The sequence below is a fragment of the Dermacentor silvarum genome, chromosome 11 (assembly GCF_013339745.2).
Source record: "Dermacentor silvarum isolate Dsil-2018 chromosome 11, BIME_Dsil_1.4, whole genome shotgun sequence".
Lineage (NCBI taxonomy): Eukaryota > Metazoa > Arthropoda > Arachnida > Ixodida > Ixodidae > Dermacentor > Dermacentor silvarum.
This window is the reverse complement of record NC_051164.1, coordinates 19180468-19202784: the sequence shown is the minus strand read 5'-3', so window position 1 is coordinate 19202784 and position 22317 is coordinate 19180468. Positions and strand designations below refer to the sequence as shown.

General features: G+C 43.5%; 1 protein-coding gene across 1 annotated transcript in view; it reads right to left on the bottom strand.

Annotated features, from left to right (window-relative positions):
- Positions 1–232: 232 nt before the first annotated feature.
- Positions 233–22317, bottom strand: part of LOC119432444 (uncharacterized) — a 115695-nt gene continuing 93610 nt past the window's right edge. Inside the window, 6 exon segments of the mRNA XM_049658240.1 lie at positions 233–1018; positions 1666–7245; positions 9104–9334; positions 12524–12698; positions 16084–16348; positions 18983–19283. Of these exon segments, the coding sequence (XP_049514197.1) occupies positions 7084–7245; positions 9104–9334; positions 12524–12698; positions 16084–16348; positions 18983–19283 (1134 nt within the window). The 3' untranslated portion in view covers positions 233–1018; positions 1666–7083.

Here is a 22317-nt window from a genome sequence, read left to right as displayed (position 1 = left end):
TTGGTTGCGTCTAAACACTACGGAAAAACTGAAGTGTTCGCCTATGTCTTCTCCATATATTGCTGCACAGCTATTTGAAATGTGTAGTATGGGTGTTCACATCACACTTTAATGCATGATCGTGATGAACAGAGGATGTTCATTTTTTAATTTTTTTTCGCCTGTTCGTTATTTAGGAAATCCAGTGGAAAGCCTGATGCAGTGAAATCTTGCTCTTGTAAATATGTACATGGTCAGCCGGTACGTTAACAATAACCGAAAAGTTGGCCATGCATCATTAAAGCTCAAGGGCTAGTGAGTCGAACTGAACCAGGCTGGGCTGGGTCGGGCTGGGCCCGGTTCTTTCGTGCTTGAGCCGGGTACAGGCCAGTTGTGAAATCACCGGCCCAGCTCGGGCAGGCCAGCGCATGACACTTTTGGGCTTTGGCCAGGCCAGGGCCAGAACAAACACCACGTGTAGTGCTCTATGTTACGGTGCCACTGTGAAGTATTGCACAGTGATGGTGCCACCATTGGCGTGTTGGTATGGGGAGTGTTCTTGCATTCTTTCCTCGTGAATGCCTCTGGTTGCAGTAACCAGAGGCGTTTGTAGACGCACCGGATGGCTCCCGCATAAGGGTAAGGCACGGTGGTAAGGGGAGCACCATTCATAACACATAGTGCAGCATCGTGCCATAAATAACCTCCCAAAGCATGCTAAATGCATTCTTGGATAGCAACCGAGGTGTGTTCTTTATAAATTTTTACATTTTCCCACATTTTACATTACGAAGCACCAGTGCCATTTAATTTCCATGTACTCCACATACGTATTTCCACACCCACGCATGTGTTAGCTTTTCGGTCGCTTAGTTCAAAACCTGATGGCCCGTCACGGATGTGGCATTGTCTATTGATGGTACTTACACTGACTGCCGCACGTGGCTGCCGAAAACGGTCACATTGAAGGACCACAAGGGCCACAGAAGAATTGCCATCACTGTGTTCAGATTGTCGCTCGTCATTGATCTCGACACGGCTTAGAAAGTTGCAAGCAATGAAGAGGTGGAACATAGGGTGGATGAAGGCAAAAGGGTCGCCCAGCACCTATGTTCGCGGGCGTTGTCTTGCGATCCTCAATACCTTGATTGCACCGATACTTTGACGTACATGGCTGCATGTAAACTGAAAAAGGTTTACGAGTAATCAAGAGGAGGCTGTTATTAAAGATTCAGCCCAAGCGCCAGTTGAAAATTGCAAGCTTCATTTGATGCAATTCACTGCTACAACCGCTCAAAAAAAGTTTTTGGCATTTAATCCACCCACCAAGCGCAGCGATAACAAGCTTTACTGGGCGGATTTAAAAGTGTGAGAGTAGCTTTTTGTCTCATCAGTAGTGCTGCCACAAGCGTTATCAAATCTTATGTTTTCCAAGGTCATACATTATTTTTCTGTGGTTCCCTAAAAGAAGAAGCGTATTTATGAGCCTCTTCTGTATTAGCTCAGTGTAGTGTTTTCTTCCACCAGGCGGTGTAAGAACCAAAGGGCTGTTGAAACACTGAGGTGTAGAATGGTTGTATAAGTAAGCTTCTGCAAAGGGCGTAATTAACCTACATGCTTCAAACTTTCGGTACACGTCATCCATAACATGGCCCTTATTCTGAACAAATATAGAATTGCTAACACCTTTAGTTCTTTCAGGGGAGCAGGGAAATGTTGCAAGCCTTTCATATCATGCCTCCAAAGAGGCAAAAAAATGATGGTATAGCAATTTTCATTTAGCCCTTGACTGACCCACACGCATCAGAATTTTCCAGCATACCCCCCCATTCCCTTTAAACATAATCACGGTGAGTGATTTAGTTATTTCAGGACACTGTGAACAGTCGCATATAACATTTTTGAGCACTTCTATTGCCACTAACAGCTTTGTTGAAAAGGAAAATGGCGTGACTGCTCGACTACTACCGTGGGTAGTGCAGGCATGTCAAGAAATTCATTGTCTCTTTGGTTTCATTAACGTTAGCACATGTGGATGATAATGTGTACTTCATGCATGCCAGCCAACAAAGCCCGCCAAACATTTTCCATTCGGCTCTGGAATACCAACACTGTCTAATATGATTTCGCACATAGAGTAATAAATGCCTCGCACGCAAATGCCTGTGTGTTGTTCCCACTCGTCTCCCGGAATTCGGACCACCACGGTAAACGTGCCTGCTGCATGGATGCTTACAATCGTGGTGTGGAGTCAGTAGCTTGCAAGGCGATAGACACCGCACGAATTTCTAAACCCACACTAGTATTTCAAATGACTCAAACAATCAAGTATCAATGGTAGAAACAATGAAGATTATTTAATTGCAAGAAACAACACAGTTTATATCAAATCAGTAGTGTGACGTTTAAGGTGTGCTGCCCATTGCGTATCACTTCTTGGCTCCCACCTACATACACACTTATTCGGCGACGCCTTTATCTGCTGCCTTTGTTGTGATGGACAGCTTCTGTCAAGAAAGGCTTGCAATGCCTTAAACAACACTTGGGCCTCAAATTATATACCAATTGGCTATACAGAGTGTAGTGTTAAAATATACTCCATTTCATACATCAGGTGCAATGCTGTGAAGGCTAGAGAGACTTTTTGCAGTGGCTGCATTCCCACTTGGAAATAGTTCAATTTTTTTTTAACCCAATTGTGTACAACTGTCCCTATATAGAATCAGTATTGAATGAAAAAAAAAAAACATTTCATTCTTAAAAACAAACTGCACTGTTTTAGATGAATTTGCTTTTCATTGTTAATACTCTTTTCGTGTTTATTACTTGCAGCCCGTAGTGGCAGCCTCACGTGCGTACTCGCCTGAGAAATCGCCGTTGATGTGCAATGAAGCATGGACGGGACACGTGGAGTGAAAGTTTTGCTGACCAAACTTCTTGTGTAGCTTTCACAGCGTTGTACACTATGCATTAAAGTAATATATGGACAATGGCGGCATGTACTGACTCTTGCATGAATAGAAGCACCAGATATGTATATAGGACTCTTCTTGCCAAGAGCTTGTTCGTGCTCAAATTTCATACTCGCACAGGACACCCACTTTAGATTTATTGTAAACAAAACTTGTAATGCCCAAAATCAGTATTAAACCAAGGTCATTGGAAAATGCTGCCTCTGAGTGAAATTTGAGCGCAAATGAGCAAGCAGTTTAGCAAGAACCGTCATATACCTGGCACTCCTAGTTATGCAACACATGGTAGGTTGCTGCAATGTTGCCCAAGCGAACTTTGGTTTATGTGAAACCGAATGAATTTCTTGTAGTTGTCCCACACATTTTGCACACTGAATATTGAGTATAATACAATGTAAATAAATAGTTGTGCAAAAATTTGCATTCCTGAAGTCAAGAAGTAGTATAAACAGACTTCAGTGACTAGCGACTGGCACACACAAGGGTTTGGGAGACCTAGACGGTTATGTGGGGTTTCTCAGCAACAGTTGGCAATGCACAAGAGTCTACCGACTGGTTTCTGATGGGGCAGGACTCCGTCACCACATAGAGCAGTGGTCTATGGCAGCAGCAGCAGGCTATTGTTGCCAGGAAATTAGTCTGCAATACCTCTTCCGTGACAGAAACGACTGTTGTGATGGCGATGGGATGAGGCAGAAAATGGCTGCATAACTTGTATGGTTCAAAACAAACACTTTCACAAAGGCCTGAGCAGAATGTCCTGTCACCTTTGTATACAGGGTTCCTGGGACTTGTCAAGTCTTGACAAATACTAGTCTTTTCTGCCACCATACTCGGCAGCAGCCAATCATGCCTCATCCCCATAGCCTTTGTAGCACTGAGCCAAGTCACGGTCACTCGACAAAACAAATTGGTGATCTGGCCAGTTACACATACCCACTTTATGACAAGAGAATGGGAAGGGGTGCTGCTGGTCCTTTCAAGAAGTAGGACCAACAAAAACACAACTAAGCACTGACAAGGGGACGAGTCTCCTAGTCAGAACATTAGTTTCAGGGACATTCCTTTATAGTAGCGAAGATAGAAATAAATATCTATAGTATAGTAATAATATAGTAGTGGAGATAGAAACACACAAAACTGTGAGGTGAGAGTGCAGAGACATGAGCTTCCCTCCCCAAAGCGGATGCTCTCTCCTATTGCCTCAAATAGAGCCTGCAAGCAACAGTATTTATCCCGTGCCTCCTTCCAGATCATAGCCAGGGCCAATGTGACATTTACCTCACAAGCCCTATCTCCTTTTGTTTTTATACTCTCAAGCTGCATGGTGCATTTCCCGAAGGGCCATTTCACGACGCTCTGCACTTCAGGGGAATCCTCGTGTTATCTTGTTACAGGAAAGTCGAATCTAGCTCAAAAATACTTTTGTTATATCCGAGATTCATTATAAACCTATTTTCATTAGATGCTGATACTATCAGTGATACTGAATTGAGGTCAAGCGTAGCACAACACCAGCACATGGACACATGAAGGAATGACTGACAGACACTCAGAGCTTACTTTCAACAATAAAATATTTATTTCGCGACCAGCTGTACTATACACCCGTCACGTGCGTCACAAGCCATGTGTCAACATACATTTCGATCGAAGGTACCAAATACGAAAAAGAAAAACATCTCTAAAAATTTATAAAAACTGCATACAACCACGAGCCACCATGACACATTTCATATGACAAACCTATCCAGGCATGCATAAGTATTCAAGTCCCTTAACCTGCAATGATATGAAACGTTTTCTGATGGACTTGTCAGTGAAATAGTTCATATGTTGTGCTTCGATGATCAAACTTGTCAACTCAGAGTTTGCTTTTAATTTAACTATACTCCATTTCAAACATATAGCAGGTGACGCTGTGGAAACTACACAATTAGTGCGGCCATAGATGTCTCACTCCGATCAAGTGCAGTTGTTCTTGGTCTGTAACGTTTTCTACGAAATAACTATGTCATACATTTCAAGTGCTACTTGAGGATGCAACTTTACATAAAATCACACATGTGCATATTTGTGCTTCTAGCAGGCGACGTGCCATGTTTTTGTCGCGAGCACCAGTGATGTGCTGTGGCCACTGCTCATAGAAACGTGTTACTCCGCTTGTTTGGTGGTAAATAGATTTCGATCTCCTATGCCTTTCATGCAATAAACACGTCATATTTTGCATCATAAAGTACGAGACATACGTTAACATCAAATTATATGGTGCGTAGCTATATCTTTCTATCATATGTGAGGCACTCCTTTTGGTTGTGGATGCTAGCAGGGAGAGAAGTCTCTCTAGCCTTCGCAGCATCGCCTGCTATGTGTAAAATTGGTGCATAGCATTTCTTTGAACCATGCAGAGCAGTATTGCAGTGGAATACAAGAAAACCATGGGACCAAATCTTATTCGTGTGTCGTTCATTATTGTGTCTATGTGTTGGTGTTGCGCAACATTTTGTCCCATTTAAGTATGACTTACCAGCAAACCCACATCACCGCCCTCATTCATATGAACAAGAAACATTTTGGATTTACTTCGTTATATGTGAAATTCGTTATATCCACATTCATTATATAGAAGTTTGCCTGCATTCGCACTGCTGGTAGCTATTTGTGCCAGTGACACTGTGTCTGTCCCTCCGAAGTTGCACATGGAACCCGTGATGCCATGTTTGCTCACAAGGAGACTGGCTGCTCTCAAAATAAGGGCACAGATGCTGTTATATGAAAGCGAATCTGTTTTTGCAGGATACAGAGATATTAGGGAGTTTTAGTATAGCGGAAAACAGCAAACGCAAGGATTTAGCGTTAGCATTAGCGTTGTGTGCTGCAAACTGCGCATACGCAGAACGTAAACATAGCCAGAACTCTTACATACGTATGCTATTTCCGGAATATAGCGTTCAACGCTAACGCACGCAAGGGATTCCGTACGTAGGGCAAGATGGCGGCGCCTGTTGAAGCGAGAGCCGTCCACTTCAGATCTATCGAGTCGTCGGCCTGCACTGTTAGGCTCATTCGTTCCCCCATTAATGCTTGTGTTTGCTTTAGATTTGTGTGATGATGCTTCGACAGCGGCGTACAGGTGACAAATGGGCGTTGTTTTCGATATACGTTCTCGATTAGCGGCGGAGTAGGCTTAACGAGAGGGTTTGCTCATGTTTGCTGTATCCGCCTCGAGATGGCGCCCAAGTGTATTTGCGTTAGTGTTTTGCTCCGTTCCACTATTCTAAAACACTACCTTGTACCGCGCAGTGCAGCCTTTCTTTACGTTAGCATTGCGTCGCACGCTAACGTAAGCGTTTTCCGCTATACTAAAACTCCCTATTTTGCAGACACGATTGTCAATGTGTGATCTATGCATAGCGCTTGTTTATTTGGAATGACCAAAATTAAAGGGTGTTAGTATACCATTGTGGACTGAGTAAGTACTCCTGCTTAAAGGCCAACTGCAACATAATTTTACTGCGGCTAAAGTTGTTACATATGAGTAGTATATACCACTAAAACAATCTTGGCAAAGCCATACGGCTGGTAATTGTATAGTTTTCTTGTTAGCAACCATTAAACAGCACCTAAGCAGATGACTCATGCACCTGGTGTTTGTCGCTATTACGTAAGTCCCACCGCACTGCCTCCATAATATTTCAACACCCCACGAGCAGCCACTTTAGTTCGAGGTCAAGCCAAGGAGCTGCACGCTCTAGATTATGTGTCACTCCTGGTGAGTGATAATGGCAGCGTTTTCTTTTCTGTTTTGGTATAAAAAAACAGCTATTTTTGATAGATTTTTTGAGATTTTCAATTCGTATTTCAAACTCAAAATTTTGCACTGAGGCTCCTCTATTTGTACACTATCTTAAACTAGGCTTTTTTACATGCTCTAAAAATTTGTTGCAGTTGGCCTTTAAGTGGTCAAGTGGCATGTGACATGCTAATCACTGTGCCTGTTAATGACTTTCGAAAATTGTCTAGACACCACTTTTTACCGGCAGCTTTGGTGGTAAAAATAAATGCTACCCCAAGTTGCAACTGTTCCTTGAACTTGCTTGGTGCATCTGAAGTAAAGGCAGCAAGGAATGGCTCAGCAACCGACTGGCCTGCACCGAGCAACAGGGCTCCATGCACGACCCCTGTCGCATTCACACTCTCTGCAGCCTCTGGCTTCCTTGCCAACCTTGGCAAAGATTTCCTGGGCCACCACACTGAAGAACTCGGCAGGCAAGCCAGCCTCAACAAACTGGATCTGCAAGAAGTGACATCAATTTTAAGCAAGTTACACATTGGGATTGTGACACTAAAAACAACATCTTTAGTTTTTCTATGAATGCTAAAGCATTGGTCAGACATGCAGGTAATTCGTGAAACAGTGCGTGGCCTTTGTCATCTTGAAAAAATAAAAAAAGCAAGTGGGATGCTATTTTGGCAACTCCTGTGTGGCTGAAGCCTCTGCCATGCAGACCCTCTGGTGCTGGACAGCTAAGGATATGCATCAACTATCCCCTCAAATGCCTAAATATAATAAGTTGAATATAATAGAAGGAGCAACTTTTGGACCACAGAAAAAAACTAATTACGCACACAAACGCACACCTAAATGCATTCTCCCCCTGGCGTGCGCGTCTCCTCCTCACATGTGGAATACGCACCGTATCTTGGAGGTAACTTGCGGCAAGTGCAAAGGTCAAGCCGAGATGGTTGGTGTTTTGATGCGCTTTGTGTTCCCGCGCGTCTATTACTGGTTGGCGGTCACGTAATCTCAAGTTCCAAGACAGGGTGCGAAGCGTTCGCTCGCGTTGTGACAGCGAGTTCATGGTCATCGAGTGAGATCTGGTCATGTTTGCCTAAAACTATGACCATTAGTTTATGCAGTTATAATTGCCTCTTGCTAGCGCCATCAATGCTCAGTCTTTCTGGTAAAACGGTGACTTTTTTTTTTTTTGCTCAGGACGAATATTTGTATCTTTTTACACTTTTGTTTTTAATTTCTGGCCGACATCTGATGACAGCTGCGGGCACTAAGCGTAGTCAGCCATGGTGTCCAAGATTTACGGTGCCGCACGACACAATGCAAGCAAATTTCGGACGCCGTGAGCCACGTCGATACATTGCTCTCTGCACGATCTGCAGCACGCGCTAGGATATGTTTTATGGCCTGACCTTCTTGCAATTTGTTTATATAAGTGCTTACTGACGAGATACTGTTATCCACCAGGAATGCTCTGAGAATTTGTGAAGTTGTTTTTAACAGCTGGAACTTTCAAACCTCGAATTCACGATTTAATGAAGTTTTTCGCTACAAGTATAACATTGTTATATCGAGGTTTGATTGTATATTGATGCAACACTCAGCAATACACTGCAGCTGTCATTGCCATAGCTTGTATTAGTGGGTCCCTCACCAGGTTTGGGCATTGCCAATTAAGCACAGCGCGTTGATCACACAGCGGCAATCGTGTGTGCAAACTACAAAATGGCTGCATTGGGCGAAAACGGATGAAATTTCAGACTGAAGGCCATGTGTCGCCCTTCTTATCGATGAAGTCACACATCCAGCTTTAAAGTCAAGGTCACATGCACAAATGATACTATGCAAGACGCACTGCCTGCAATGCCACTGACCATGGCATGTGAGTTCGATTAATCATCCAATCTGAAATGCGTAATGCTGACACTGGAAGTGCAGCGCGCGGCAATAAAGGAAGAGAAGAAAAATGAAAAGGAGGTGGGGTTCGTTACGTGAACCTGACAAGGTCCCTCAGCTCTGGTACGGGAGAAGACAGAGGAGGAACACCGCTTGCGGGCGCTAGTCGAGGCAAGAGGAAGAATGTCTCTGTTCGCAGTTATGCTCACCTCCTGGCGGTATGGTAACAGGACAATTTAAATTCTTCCTATATCCTCCAATAATGAACCAATCTGAAAAATTATGTCGGTAAATAGCTCCCTAGATGGCACCTTGCAACTGCCAGCGTATAACCAAAATTTGCAATGAGGCCTGGTGAGGAGCCCTTCAGCGTGGTTCGCAGGAATCATCCGCTCCTCGATCAGCACGCTTCTATTTTCTTCCCCTTTTTTTGATGGGACCTGTGGGGGGGAGTGCCTACCTGGAAAGCAGATCCTTTGGTGGCTGCAGCCAGTTTAGCAAGCAGGCCGGCCCTGGAAGGGTAGTCGAGGTACTCCTCGCCAGCCGAGCTCTCGGGAAAGACGAGCCCGTCAGCACGCAATCCAAACACGCGGCCTCGCTGGTCCACAGTTGGGTAGTGGGAGAAGGCGTACAGGGTGACACCAGAGGACAGCAATTTGTCGTGAAGCACGTCCAGCTCGCCTCGTGAACTCTGTGAATGTGCGGGCCAGTGAGAGTTGAGAGAGTGAGAACCGTGCACTTCATCATCCTCACTCTGGCAGCCTGCTTATTGGTTTATTTCTAGTACTTAACAGGCCCATGAAAAGGCACTGAGTAGAGGTATCGTCATAATCAATGCAGAACAACTAACTAGGTGCCAGAAAATACAAGGCAAACAAAAGTCTGTACGTACAGAAACGTTGGAATAATATTATACATAAGATTGCATAGCCAATAATGTGAACACTGCAGATGACAAAAAATAGACAAAACCCCAGACAGCAAATGTAAAAAAAAAAATTAAATAATCTCTTGAGCAAGTTGGTAGATACTTGGTGAAGCCATGGGAGCACAAATAAACGTTGAAGGCAAAGAGGAGGTGGGGACGAAGGCACAAGCAGTCGCCCAACAACCACATTTGCAGACACTGTCATGGCCATCGATACCTTGCGCGGTTACATAGATATACACAGCTGCATGGAAAGTGAAAAAGGGCGGAGCACACTAACAAAAAAAAAGGGCTGTTATTATCGAAGATTCAACCCAAGTGCCAGCAGGAAATCGCAAGCTTCCTTTTGTGATGCAATGGCTATGGCTTCTTGACAAAAGTGGTTTAATGTTAAGCCTAGCCTCTGGGTGCGGTAACAAACTTTTTTGACAGTTTGTTGGCTTTACATACAATTTCGAATAAAGCTTTGTTTGAGACTAGCTTTTTACTTCATCTGTAACCCTGCCGGAAGCATTATAGGGTGTTAAGATTTCCTGTGTCACGCAGTTTTACGTGGTCCCCCAAGAAGTGTATTAGCCGGTAGAAGAGCGATGATTTGGGCTAGCTGGTGCGCATTCATTTTCCTTGCACTATGTTCTGTAAGACACTAATAGAGACGAGACGAACACTATAGTTGTGAAGGGGACATGAAGTGACACAGGGGAGCACAAACTACCAGCTGGTTTATTGTCAGATCAAAGCACAGTTTTAAAAGAACACAACAATGCATCGCGGTTGCATAAACTATGGTTATAACAGATCCTCTCAGATCACATTCTCACATTTCTGCTTGCTATTATTCTATTAGTGTGTTCTGCGTGTGTGTGCATCTCTTGCGTAAGTAATTTAAGCATTAGTAAGCATGGTAAACTTTTTAACTGCGCTAACCCACACGGACAAAGATGAGGCAGACAAGACAGTAAGCATGGCTGAAGGTGCGCTCACGCAGTTGTCTTTTCTTCTATTTTTAAAGCCTCTCGGATTTCCTTGGTCATTTTTTTTTCTTTTTCTTTGGCAACGACTCTTGTCTTGTCAAAGTTAGGCATGCATTTGCACGCTCTACAATGCATGGCTAGATTGCTGGATATGGCTATCTGCTGGCATGTGTATAGGTGTTCTCTAAGCCTGTCGTTCAGGCAGCGTCCCGTTTGGCCCATGTATCCCTTGCCGCATGTGAGCGGAATCGTGTACACCACATTACATTCACAGGCTATACTTTTACGCATGTTTTACGCCACATGATCCCTGCGCGCACTCCTTATCTGAGTTCACTTCCTTGCACAGGCCTCTTAGCTTGATCAGCGCAGAAAAGAGCATTAGTACGTCATACCTTTCTACCACCTTTTTTTAGACGGAGTGATAGGTTGTGAACATAAGGCACAATGACAGCTTGCTTATGTTTATCCTTATTCTTTTTGTCAAACTTTCTCGGCCCTGTGATTTGCGGTATCATTTGCTCGCCGATTTGCACAATCAAGTTATCAGGGTATCCACTTTTCTTTAGCCTATCAATCTGTGCGGTCAGGCTTTCTGCGACTGCGTGATAGCAGGATTATTTGCCTGTTCGATAACTGATTTCGCTATTCCTCTTTTTATAACCTTAGAATGGCTTGAGTCATAGTGTGAGATTTGTTTTTCTGCTCTTGTTTTATATGACCAACATGAGTGGCCATGTCCTAGGCTTATTTTCAGGTCCAGGAATTGTATACTCGAAGCTTCTGGTAGTTCGTGCATGAGAGGCGAGGCCACTGTGCGCCTCCTGGAACAAGTTCAGCACAATCTTCAACACTCAACAGAAGCGAAGTGTACACTCCACTCCACCCACTTCTATCACCATCATCATCATTCTATTTTTATGTGCACTGCAGGACAAAGACATCTCCCAGTGCTCTCCAATTACGTTCCCTGTCTTGTACCAGGTCATGCCTGCAAGTTTCGCAATTTCATCACGCCGTATCATTCTCTGCCATCCTCGACTGCGCTTCCTTCCCTTGGCACGCATTTTGTAACTCTAATAGACCACCGGTTATACGCCCCACACGTTACGTGGCCTGCCCATTCTTGGAAACCTCCAATAGCATACATTGTCTTGGTGTGCAATCTGTCACACTAACAAGTCACCAGTCACTTAGTCTACAGGTCACAAGTTTTGTGCAGGCCCATATTTTTTCTTGAAAGGCTAAACTGCAACAAAATTTCCCATTGGCTAAATTGGTCATAAATGAGTGGTAGATACCATCAAAGCAATGTTGAAGATGTTGCAGGGCTGGTAATTGCCTAATCGTTTCATGAAAATGCTTCGAATCGCACCTAAGCTGACGACGTGTGCACTTGGTGGTTAGTGGATATGATGCAAAAACCAACACATCGCCTCCGAGATGTTTCACCAAGCCGCGGGCAGCCACGAGCACCACCTAACCTCAGAGGTCATGCTTAGGAGCCACATTGGTTCTCAACGTTTCAAGTCATGTGTCACCTCTGGCAAAAGGTAATGGCGACATTTTTTTCAGTTATAGCATCAAAAACGCCTATTTATTGTGAGCTTTTTGCGATGCATGCACTCGTATTTCATACGAAATGTTTTGCATGAAGGCTGCTCTATAACTAGACTACCCATAACTAAGGTTATTACGCAACGAAAATTTCGCTGCACTTGGCCTTTAATTTCAGTCAGAATATTGTACACTTGCATTAACCTTCTACAGGTGCTGGGAAATCAGAGGAGATTGTTTGGTTTACTGCACTGGAATTTCATACAAGGGACAGCGAAAAGGACACAGACAAACATGTGCGCAATATGTGCTTGGACGAACACGTGCGCTTGTGTTCCAGATTCCAGCACAGTAAACTGAATGATGCTGCACCAACTAGCCCCAGTTAAAAGCCTTATTGAACTTGGAGGAAGGTACTGACATTGAAGTCGCTAGCAGAAATGGCCAGGACCACCCTCGCTGCTTCAGTGCTGAAGGGCACGGTGTCCAGGGCATAGTCAAGGGTGAGTGCAAGGTCAGTGGCCACAGCCTTGCTGCTCTGGCCTACACTCCTCAGCAGCTTGCCAGCAGCATCAATGTGCGGCACAAAGACATCCCTGAAATAAAGCGCGGTCAGCAAATGTCTCAGGAGAACTTGTTCTGAGCGGCACTTTTTAATTTACATACATTTACCACAGTTCCCACAGAGCCATTGATCGGCATTACAGTGGAGAGGCGGGGAAAATAACAACCAAAAATTAACACGCACTGTGACATATACAACACAGGATTCGTGTACATTACAACATGTTTGTGATTACGCTATCACATGGTACGTACGAACTAAACAAGATTTAGAAGTGACGTTACAAATACATCACTCGAAATTACGTAAGTACTGTAGATGCTGCATTTCATGTGATTAGCAAACTTACTATTTGGCATCAACATTGTAAGTGTGTATAATAAAACAAATAGTGCTGCCTTCTGTACGTAGGCATTGTAATAATGCATAAGGTGTATTTGGTGCACATTTTCTATGAATTGCACCAAAGTTACTTTCTTTGCAAGTAGCAAACTTTCTTTGCAAGTAGCAAATCGTCTATGTCAATTGTTTTGTATTTCAGTCCTTGTGTGTCCTTGTGTACTGGCTATGTTGTTCTAGCCCCAGGCATTATTGTATCAGGCTGCATGTGTGCTGTAATTGCCTGCAGTACTGTACTATATTTCCGTACAGTTGCAGTCCCTGTTGGTCCATCTGGAATGGTGCAACTGATGAACGAGAAAATACTGGGGACAGTTGTAAGCTGCATTTATTTGTTTGTGCAACCAGACCATGAGTAGCAGTATCACAGCCGCAAAAACTGCACTTTCTTCTGTTGGAGCCATTACATCTCCGTCACACGTTTTCCCAACAACAACCTGAGACCCAAAGATGGCTCACTGAAATTAACTGCTTTCCAAGTTGGTTGTTATTACTGACTGGTACGCTACAAATGCGAAAACCTAATTTTAAAGCCATAGCTTTCGTTAGCTACTCGCCCACTTTGAATGGACGCTGGCCGATCTCGCACAATGCAAACTGGGAGGAGAGCCAACTTAATTATGCCACTAGGAGCTGGATGCTGTCTTGCCAAGTAAGCAGTTTGGGCCACTGGGCGTGTGCCCAGACAGACAACCTCAGCGCTGTGCATGTAATATACTGTGGCAGAAACCAATATGCTGCGTTGTGGTATCATCTGGCACTGTGGCTGGTAGCAATAATCGCCACTTCATGTGTCTGCTGATGCGCCCATAAGGTTTCGTGATTCACACATGGCATGGGGGATATGCAGCAGGTCACACAAGAAAGCTATCGCTGACTTGGACAATCATCTTATAGATGGTCTCTCTGCCACAAATTTTTGTTCAACGGTTAGATGCTGAAAGAAGCACCTCCACGTACAGTGCTTACGGAATGAAAAACACCCGATTTAGGGCATAGTACTTTCATTTCCACCATCTGCAGTTGGCGTTACATTCGCGTAATTTTGGCTCATACATTTTAGTGACCAGATTCGTAGCGACAGGACATGGTGCTCTAGAGTAATTGCACATATAGAGTGTTCTATTCACATATGCAGTTGCACATATGGGGTTTCCTAGTCATGTTTCATTCCGTGAGCACTGCACATGGATGAATAGAACGAATGAAACTTTAGCAAGTTGTTAAGGACTCATGTTACTGAATGGCAGGTGTGCAAAGATGGACACAATAAAAAATGAAAAGAACAACAAAAAATGACGGTGTTTGTGTTGTTCTTTTTGTCCCCTCTTGTGTCCATGTTGGCACACTTGTCTTTAAGTTACACGAATGAAGTTTGTCACGTTAAACACTGCTTTTCTTCACTTAAATGCAAAGATGAGTATGTAACATCAGGTGGTGGGTTGGGATGTTCATGCTGTGTCCTGGATTTTGATGTCATTCTTACAGCATTTGAAATGCCTTTCACGGGTGGTTGTTGTTGTTTGTGGCAACACAGTGGCCTAGATCAAACTAGCGTAAATTTTCACAAAAGCTGATGGCAAGGGTACGACTAAACTGCTTTCATACAGTTCTGCATGAATCCAACTTTATATCTGGGATGAATACTTTACATAAAGGCTTCAGAGTTAATTCTGAAACAGACTGAAGGCAACCTGCAATATAATGCACGAGGGGTCTCAGGAGAATACACATTTTGCCAGCGCATTTATTCAGTTGCATAATCTGCTACCTCTCAGATGCCTGCATTTGATTAAACAGTGGGACTGCAATATATATATATATATATATATATGTGTGTGTGTGTGTGTTTTTTTACGGTTTGAGAGTGAAGCTGTTAGCCCCTAGTTGGTCGGGACTTTTCATGGCATGCCCCCTAAAAACTAGCAGATAAGAAGGGGTTTGTGTTTGAGTTCCCACGTAACAGAATTATGTTTTATTCGAATTACAACCCGATGCCATCATGTCTGTAAGTTGTATATCAGTTGTACTTTACAAATTTCATGACATAGTTTACTTTGAGAAATTCAATTAGTTCAATATTGCACTTGCGCCAGGCGGAGCAAGTGCATTACAAACGGCTTACAAGAATGAGGATGTATGCTGCACTTCCGTACATGTGCGCGTGACGGACGTGTGCGCACAATGTTTCTGTCTTTGATGCATCAAGCGCTCTGCCTGTTGTGTCTGTCGCACAGCGTGTGCTGCGACCGTAATCGACATTATGACGAACACTGTCAAACAACATACCACCGCGGAAGCTGGAAAAGGGGTATTTCAGTTTCCACCTAACAGAATTATGTTTTCTCGTATATTTAAATTACAATCTGAAGATATAATTTCATTTCATTTTCATTTCATGTGTAGGTTGTGTGTAAGTCGTACCTTACGAATTTACTGACACAATTTACTTCGAGAAATTCAATTACATCAAGAACGCACTTGCGCCAGACGGAGGGCCTACAAGAATGAGGATGGACCTCAAATGGCAGCTGGGAAAGGGCTTTGTCTTTCAGTTTCCACGTAACGAAATTATTTTTTCACATATATTCATATTACAATCCGAAGCTATCACGTCTGCAGCTTGTACGCAAGTCGTACTTTACGCATTTTCTGACGCAATTTACTTTTAAACATCAATTTAGTTCAATAAGGCACTTGGCGGACGGCCCAGGAGAATGAGAATCTATACTGCACTTCCACACACATCCGGCGTGCGCAACATACGTCGCTTGTGGTGGTGGTGCTTATGTAATGTCAGTTGGGGTGGTGGTACTTGTCTAACGACCACACTTAATTGCTTCGCTGTATATCCACTTTCAGTGGGTGGAATAGAGTGGAATTTATATATTCTGTATTCACAGTTTTTTTTTTTTTAGGAACGCATACCTGTGATTTAGGTGCAAGTTTATCTCTCAATAATTCAAGGCTGCGTAAAGTTAAAGTACGTCTGAGCTTTTTGCACGTCTTAAACTCACTTGGCTGTCGTGCGCAGGTGAGGGCTCCGGTAGTGGTGACCGCGGCCACCGCCATTGAGCACAAAGGCGTACTTGGTGTCGTGACCACGTGCCTTGAACACCGCGTCCACAGCATCCACCAGCTTCTGAGTGCCGGCAAGCACAGAGGTGGCCACCCGGGGATCAAACGAGCTCTCGGCCAAGAGCACGACCACCTCCAGGAGAGGCCCAGACTTGACCTGGAAGGTCTTTTGGCCTTGCGCTTCTGGCAAGTTCAGGCAGTGGTCTGCATCCAAGACACTTCTTGCATTCAAACACTGGCTGAGATGAAAATCTTGCAGCTAATTTTCACTCATACTTCTTGGTCACTAGTGGGACCAGAGTCTTCAATTGTGATGAAGAGGGAACGGGGAAGTGGAGTTGCTGTGCTGTGAATCTTCCAAGAAGTGGGTGACAATATGTTTTTTTTGTATTTATCACCAATTTTGAACATCTCTGTGAAAGGCAGGTGAGGTCAATTATAACCTATGAAATCAGTTATGAAGCTACAAAAGGCAGGGGAGGTCAGTTAAAACCACGTATAGCTGACAATGAAGCCAAGGGCTTCATTGCTTTCATTGCCACTGCCTTTGCATCACAGAGAAAATTAACTTTTTCTTTTTAATTGAAATGTAGAAATATTACAAAAAAGCCTTGATGCTATGAAACAGTATATGAAGGCTTATTGCCAGTTACCTGCTTCTACATTTGTGTAGAGCACTGTGCCTGTGATTAAAAGGCTCCAGCAAGGTGGAAAGCTGGACTAGTTGGTATGGTTACATGATATATATATGACAGCGAAACAAAGAGAAAAGAAAACCACAGGACGAGTTTTCTTTTCTCTGTGTTTCATCTGTCACATTGCCATATACCAATTAAAAGGCTGTTCCACATCTGCCACCTCAGCTGTGAATGGCATTGGCTAACACTCACACTGCTAGAGCTAGTGCACACAAACAAATACTAAAAAAAGTTTATAGGAGAAAGGCCGCCGTGGTAGCTTAATAGTATATAGCAATGCACGCATAATGCAAAAAATGTGGATTTGGCTCCCACTTGCTACAAGTTGTCCTTATATCCACTCTCATTTCCCTTTTCCCTATTTGGACATTTCAATTAAAGAAACAGCTCATCTGTCCTATATTTACACTTGGCTTCATTCACCCTGCACTTCTTGCGGTTGCAACTAAAAAAATTGAGTGAGTGAGTGAGTGAAATAACTTTATTGAGGTCCAGAGAAGACGCAGGGGACACCCCGCGCCACCCGGCTAGTCCCACGTAGGGACTGGCAAGCCGAGCTTGACGGCTCGATCGTGGGCACTCTGGACGGCCAGGGTTTGGTCGTTGAGTTCGGGGCTGCCGAAAAGCAATTGAGTCTCTCATTTTCTTTTATCCTCCTTACCCAGGTGAGGTGTGTGTGTGTCACACGTGACAGGAGAACCAGTTTAGAGAATTGAATTGGAAGGTGACAGAATCATATCGAAGGACAGCATCACTTTGCAATGCAGGTGGGCACATTTAGTGTCATTTTGAGCAAAAGAACTTTGCTGTTTGTATCATTCACGTAGACCATCAGATGGAAAGGTTTCATAACGCTTGCTGTAAAATGCACTGACCAGTGAGTGCGTATGTCGAACTCGCTTCATTGCTTTGAAGCATGTAGCCTCGACAACAGTACTCCAGAAATAAGTTAACAATTGCTCAATGCAGAGTCGGCACTAATCCTGAAACCACATTTTTGTCATCTCAAATGCTGTGAGCGCCCCCGTGCCATCTGCAGTGGAAACAACCATTCTTCATCTGCTTAACTTGGATGCAATGCTGTCTTGTCCTGGCTCGTGAAGACTGATCATGTGAATGTGGTTGTAATAAATTTAATTACACTAAAATTCACGCCAAATGGTATTCTTAACTATAGCACAGTGTTATTTTGGAAACATTGCCTAAAATAACAAATGTACATATAATGTTTGTGTTATCGAAGCGAAGTGTGCAAACATGGACGCTAGTAGGTACGAAGATGACAACACAGATACATACATATATGTATACATAACGTGCCTACTGAGCTACCCATTGATATCACCATCAATTTCAAATTACACTTCCCTGACTTTTCTTTCATGTGTACTGCCAAAGTGACACTCACTGAAAGTGTCATTGATGGCATTTCTGACTGGTCATTTTCTGACCACTAAGACAGTGATACAAAGGTCGTGTAAGACAGCAACTGAGCTTTAGTGCAAGTATACGCGGGTTCCATTGATGATAATGAAGCTATATTATCCCTATCTGGACTTGCTTATTCTCACAATGCAACTTTAAGGCTGTCTTTCAAAAATTTTGTAGAACTGAGAAAAAAAGAAAGACAAGCTGGGGTTTTAGTGCGCCAGAACCATGATCTGATTGCAAGGCATGTTGTGTGGGGCACTCTGGGTTAGAGAGAGGCTGAAAATTGAGCTTGTTAGTACAATTGCTGGCAACTTGGAAACAGTGCTAAATGATGGGACGAGACAGTAGGTGGGCGCAGCCTAACAAATTTTATTTGAAAGAGCATATATACTGTTGCTACACATAAAGTACTATAGTATATTGTTACAAAGGTATGGGTTTATTATGGGGATTACGGATATGTCATGCAGCGTTGCAATGACGTAACCTTCTTGCTAGTCTAAGTCCATGTGCTGTCTTTCTTGTTCTGTCATTTAGAGCTGTTCCCAAGTTACCAACACTGGATTAATTTTGACCACCAGGGGTGGGGCTCTTTAACGAGCACTAAATGCACGAATAGAACTGCCAGAATGCTATGCAATGTGCCATAAGTTTGCCCATCTAACTGGGGTATAAGACCAGCTGGAATGCCGCTTCGGGGGTGGCTCACCGCAGTGCAGGTTGTCGACCCAGTAGCCGTGGTGAGTGCAGAAGGCCGCCATGGCGTTGACGCTGGTGCAGGTGCTCGCCCGGTGGCTGACATCCCACGAGCAGGCCTCCTGGAACAGTTCCTCCATGTTGGTCTTCATCAGACAGTGCTTGAGCGTCTGTGGCATCCGCTGGCGGCACTCCTCCACGTTCTCCCGCACGCTCTTGACGGGGTTGAGCAGTGCCCTGCACTCCGCGTAGCCACTGATTTCGTAGCCGGCGGCAAGCTGCGCGGCGTCCTTAGCGACTTGCCCATTGGGAAGCTGCATTTGAAAAATGGTGCGTCAATCAATCAGTTCGTTTTCTCCCAGTTTTTTTTTTTTACAAAACTGAGGGCCATGAGAAAAAAAGCAGCATTGCAGTGCCACTTGACTGGTCTCGCCACCCGAGGAAGTCAGCAGTAGCAGAGCACATGAAAGAAATCTTCGTGACAAACGCTTACAAATAGAACATAAGTGCAATAACGATGAAAAGAATGCATACCATATGTATACCAACAACTTTCAGAAACATGGAATGGTATTTTAGGTAGGTAATACATGCTCTCATAATCAGATTGTGGTTTCGCCCAATAAAACCCCAGAATTAAATTAAAGGCAATACATGCTCAAATTTATTTGTCATGCCTTGAGAGATTACGAAATTTAGGTAACACTGGAAAACCATAGTTAGTTCTGCATTGGGGAAGCAGGAAGGCATCTGGGGTACTGGTTGAATAAGGTATTCTTTTGCATTCAAGTGTGAAGAGATTCGGAGAAAAAAGGCAATTTCTGGCAATTGTCTATTTACCGAAACATCTCATCTTCAATAGAAAAATTTCTGTTACAGGTAAAACACTAAACCATTCATGAATGTAAGCAGTGTACGAATCATAAGGTACATTAGCAATAATGCGTAGCATTTTCTTTTGTAATGTGAGAAGTTTTTTGAGTATTTGATGCAGAGGGCTGTTGCTCCAAATAAGGACGTAGTAGCTTAAAGACGAAACGAAAAAGGCATAATACAAAGCTAGCTTAGCCTTGACAGACAGTATATATCGATTACGAGAAGCGATACCTACAGCATGAGAGAAAGTGTGGCAAACTTGTTTTAGACTCCTGGCAAAATGCACAAAGCATTAAATCTGCCAGACTGGGAAGGATTAGATGGGGATTATCTCACTGACCTGCAGTTTGCAGGTGACTAATGCATTGCCCTGGGCTTGTTGGTTTTTCTTTATGCAGTGCCAGCGCTAGGGGATGGGATACAAGTTGAAGGTGACAACACCATGTTGTGTTGCCTTTGTCTCGTGTCTCGTCCCTTAGCACTGCCATCACGTAATTGCAGGTGACGGTTTCCTATTCGACAACACTGGAGGTGACCTCAGACAAATGAGTGAGCACCTGAGCTGGCAAAGTTTGAAGATTAAAAGAAATATTGTTTGTACTTCGTATTCAGCTTCTTAAAGCGCTAAGGGGTACTTTTAGCTAGGCGAAGTAGTCACAGTGGACTCAACTAACAAGACGGAAATCTGCAGATAAATAAAAATGATGTAGAGAGAATGCGGGAATCTATCTCAAGTTGTGAACTACAGCATACTGTAGCGGGCACTTCACGCAGGTCAAGACTGTACTTAATTCAGCAAAAAAAAATTTTTTTGGAATGTTAACCAGTAAGGCATGCGCTTCAAATTAAAATAAACATTGCGTAGATTTCAAAAATTACTAAAAATTGAAACTTTGAATTTGAGACTACATGCCCTGGCTTCAAGTGAAATTGGCGTTCATGCAAATCCCATGCCCTGTAAACTTTTGTGGTCGACGGTACCGTAATCATACCTGCCATTCTGTAAACTAATTTCTAAAAATCCTGTGGACACAACATTCAAGAGGGGGGAATTGCACATATCTTTAATTTAACGTGTTCTCCTTATCAAACGCCTTTTGTGGAATATGAGCACACTTGATTAATGATAGATAACATTTAGTTGCAGCACTCAAGCAGCAGTAAACTTGTAATCGCCAAGACTGACAATCAACACATTGTTTTTAGATGACAGTGACTTTTTCAGGGACTTTGCTGTTGCCGATTTTGCTTGCTCAGGAACTTGTCTGAATAAGCTTGCTTAAAACAAGTATGTTTTTGGTGTCCTTTCATCATGAGAAGACTTCCAATGGTACAGTTCGGAGACTGGTGAGATAAACTACCTTCGGAAAAAAATTTTTTTTCTTAAAACTTTCAGACGCAACACTAGTAAAATTGTAGAACGAGCCCAAATTCATGAACTTTACAGAAAAATTTGGCACAGTTGCCAGGTATGCATAATCAATGCATTCTGCCAGTACTAACCTATGGGGTACAACTTGAAGGATAATGAAAAAACTTGGCAAAAAGCTGAGGACTATGCAAAATGACAGGTGTCATGTTGAGCAACAAGATGACAATATGGGTTGGAGAGCAAATTATATACATTCTTGCTGATATTTTGGAGAGGTGTGGTTAGGTGATGCAGTGCCTAGAACAGATAAACGATAATATGATTTAGCTTTGTCGGTCATGGCACGTAAATGTGGAACTGGACCAGCTAGACTCATGTTTAGTGGCAGTGTGCTGTTCAAAGGTGAAGGTGTCCTCGGACCCAGGGCCAGAGGTCACCATACGCTTACAGTGGCATGATGAAAAAAAATATCAGGATCCCCTGCACCGTGTGATTCAGTTTAAGCATAGCTTCCACTGGTGTTTGTGAGTAATGCTGTTCGTGTTTAGATGCAATTTACAAGTATCGACCACACGACGAAATTACACATGTTTATGCAGGGAAATGCCTCCTTCAATGTAAATGCGTGATGCTCCAACATTGCAAACATGGCGAACCGAAACCAGCCTATTGCACACTGAATATGCACTGAACTGATCCTATACGAAGATGTTTATCAAAGTACTTGTTTGCACCTGTAAATAACATGTTTATGAACAAGTGTGCACTCTCATTCCCAGGCATCCACCTCATCCACCAACAGTTGAACCTATCTTAGGCCAGCTTGGTGGGGCACGAGTATTTTCCAAGCTCAATGCAAGATATTTCTTCCATCATATCAAACTAAGTCATGAGAGTGAAGGACTGACAACATTCATCACTCCTTTTGGCCACTACTGCTACAGACGTCTTCCCTACGGCAACGCAACAGCGCCTGAATATTTACAATGCTTCATGTCAAGACTAGTCTTCGGTAGGGGCCACCAAGAGCACGACCAACGCCTAACTGAAGTCCTGGCTCGCTTAAATCAAGCAGGGGTCACTCTCAACGGAAAGAAAAG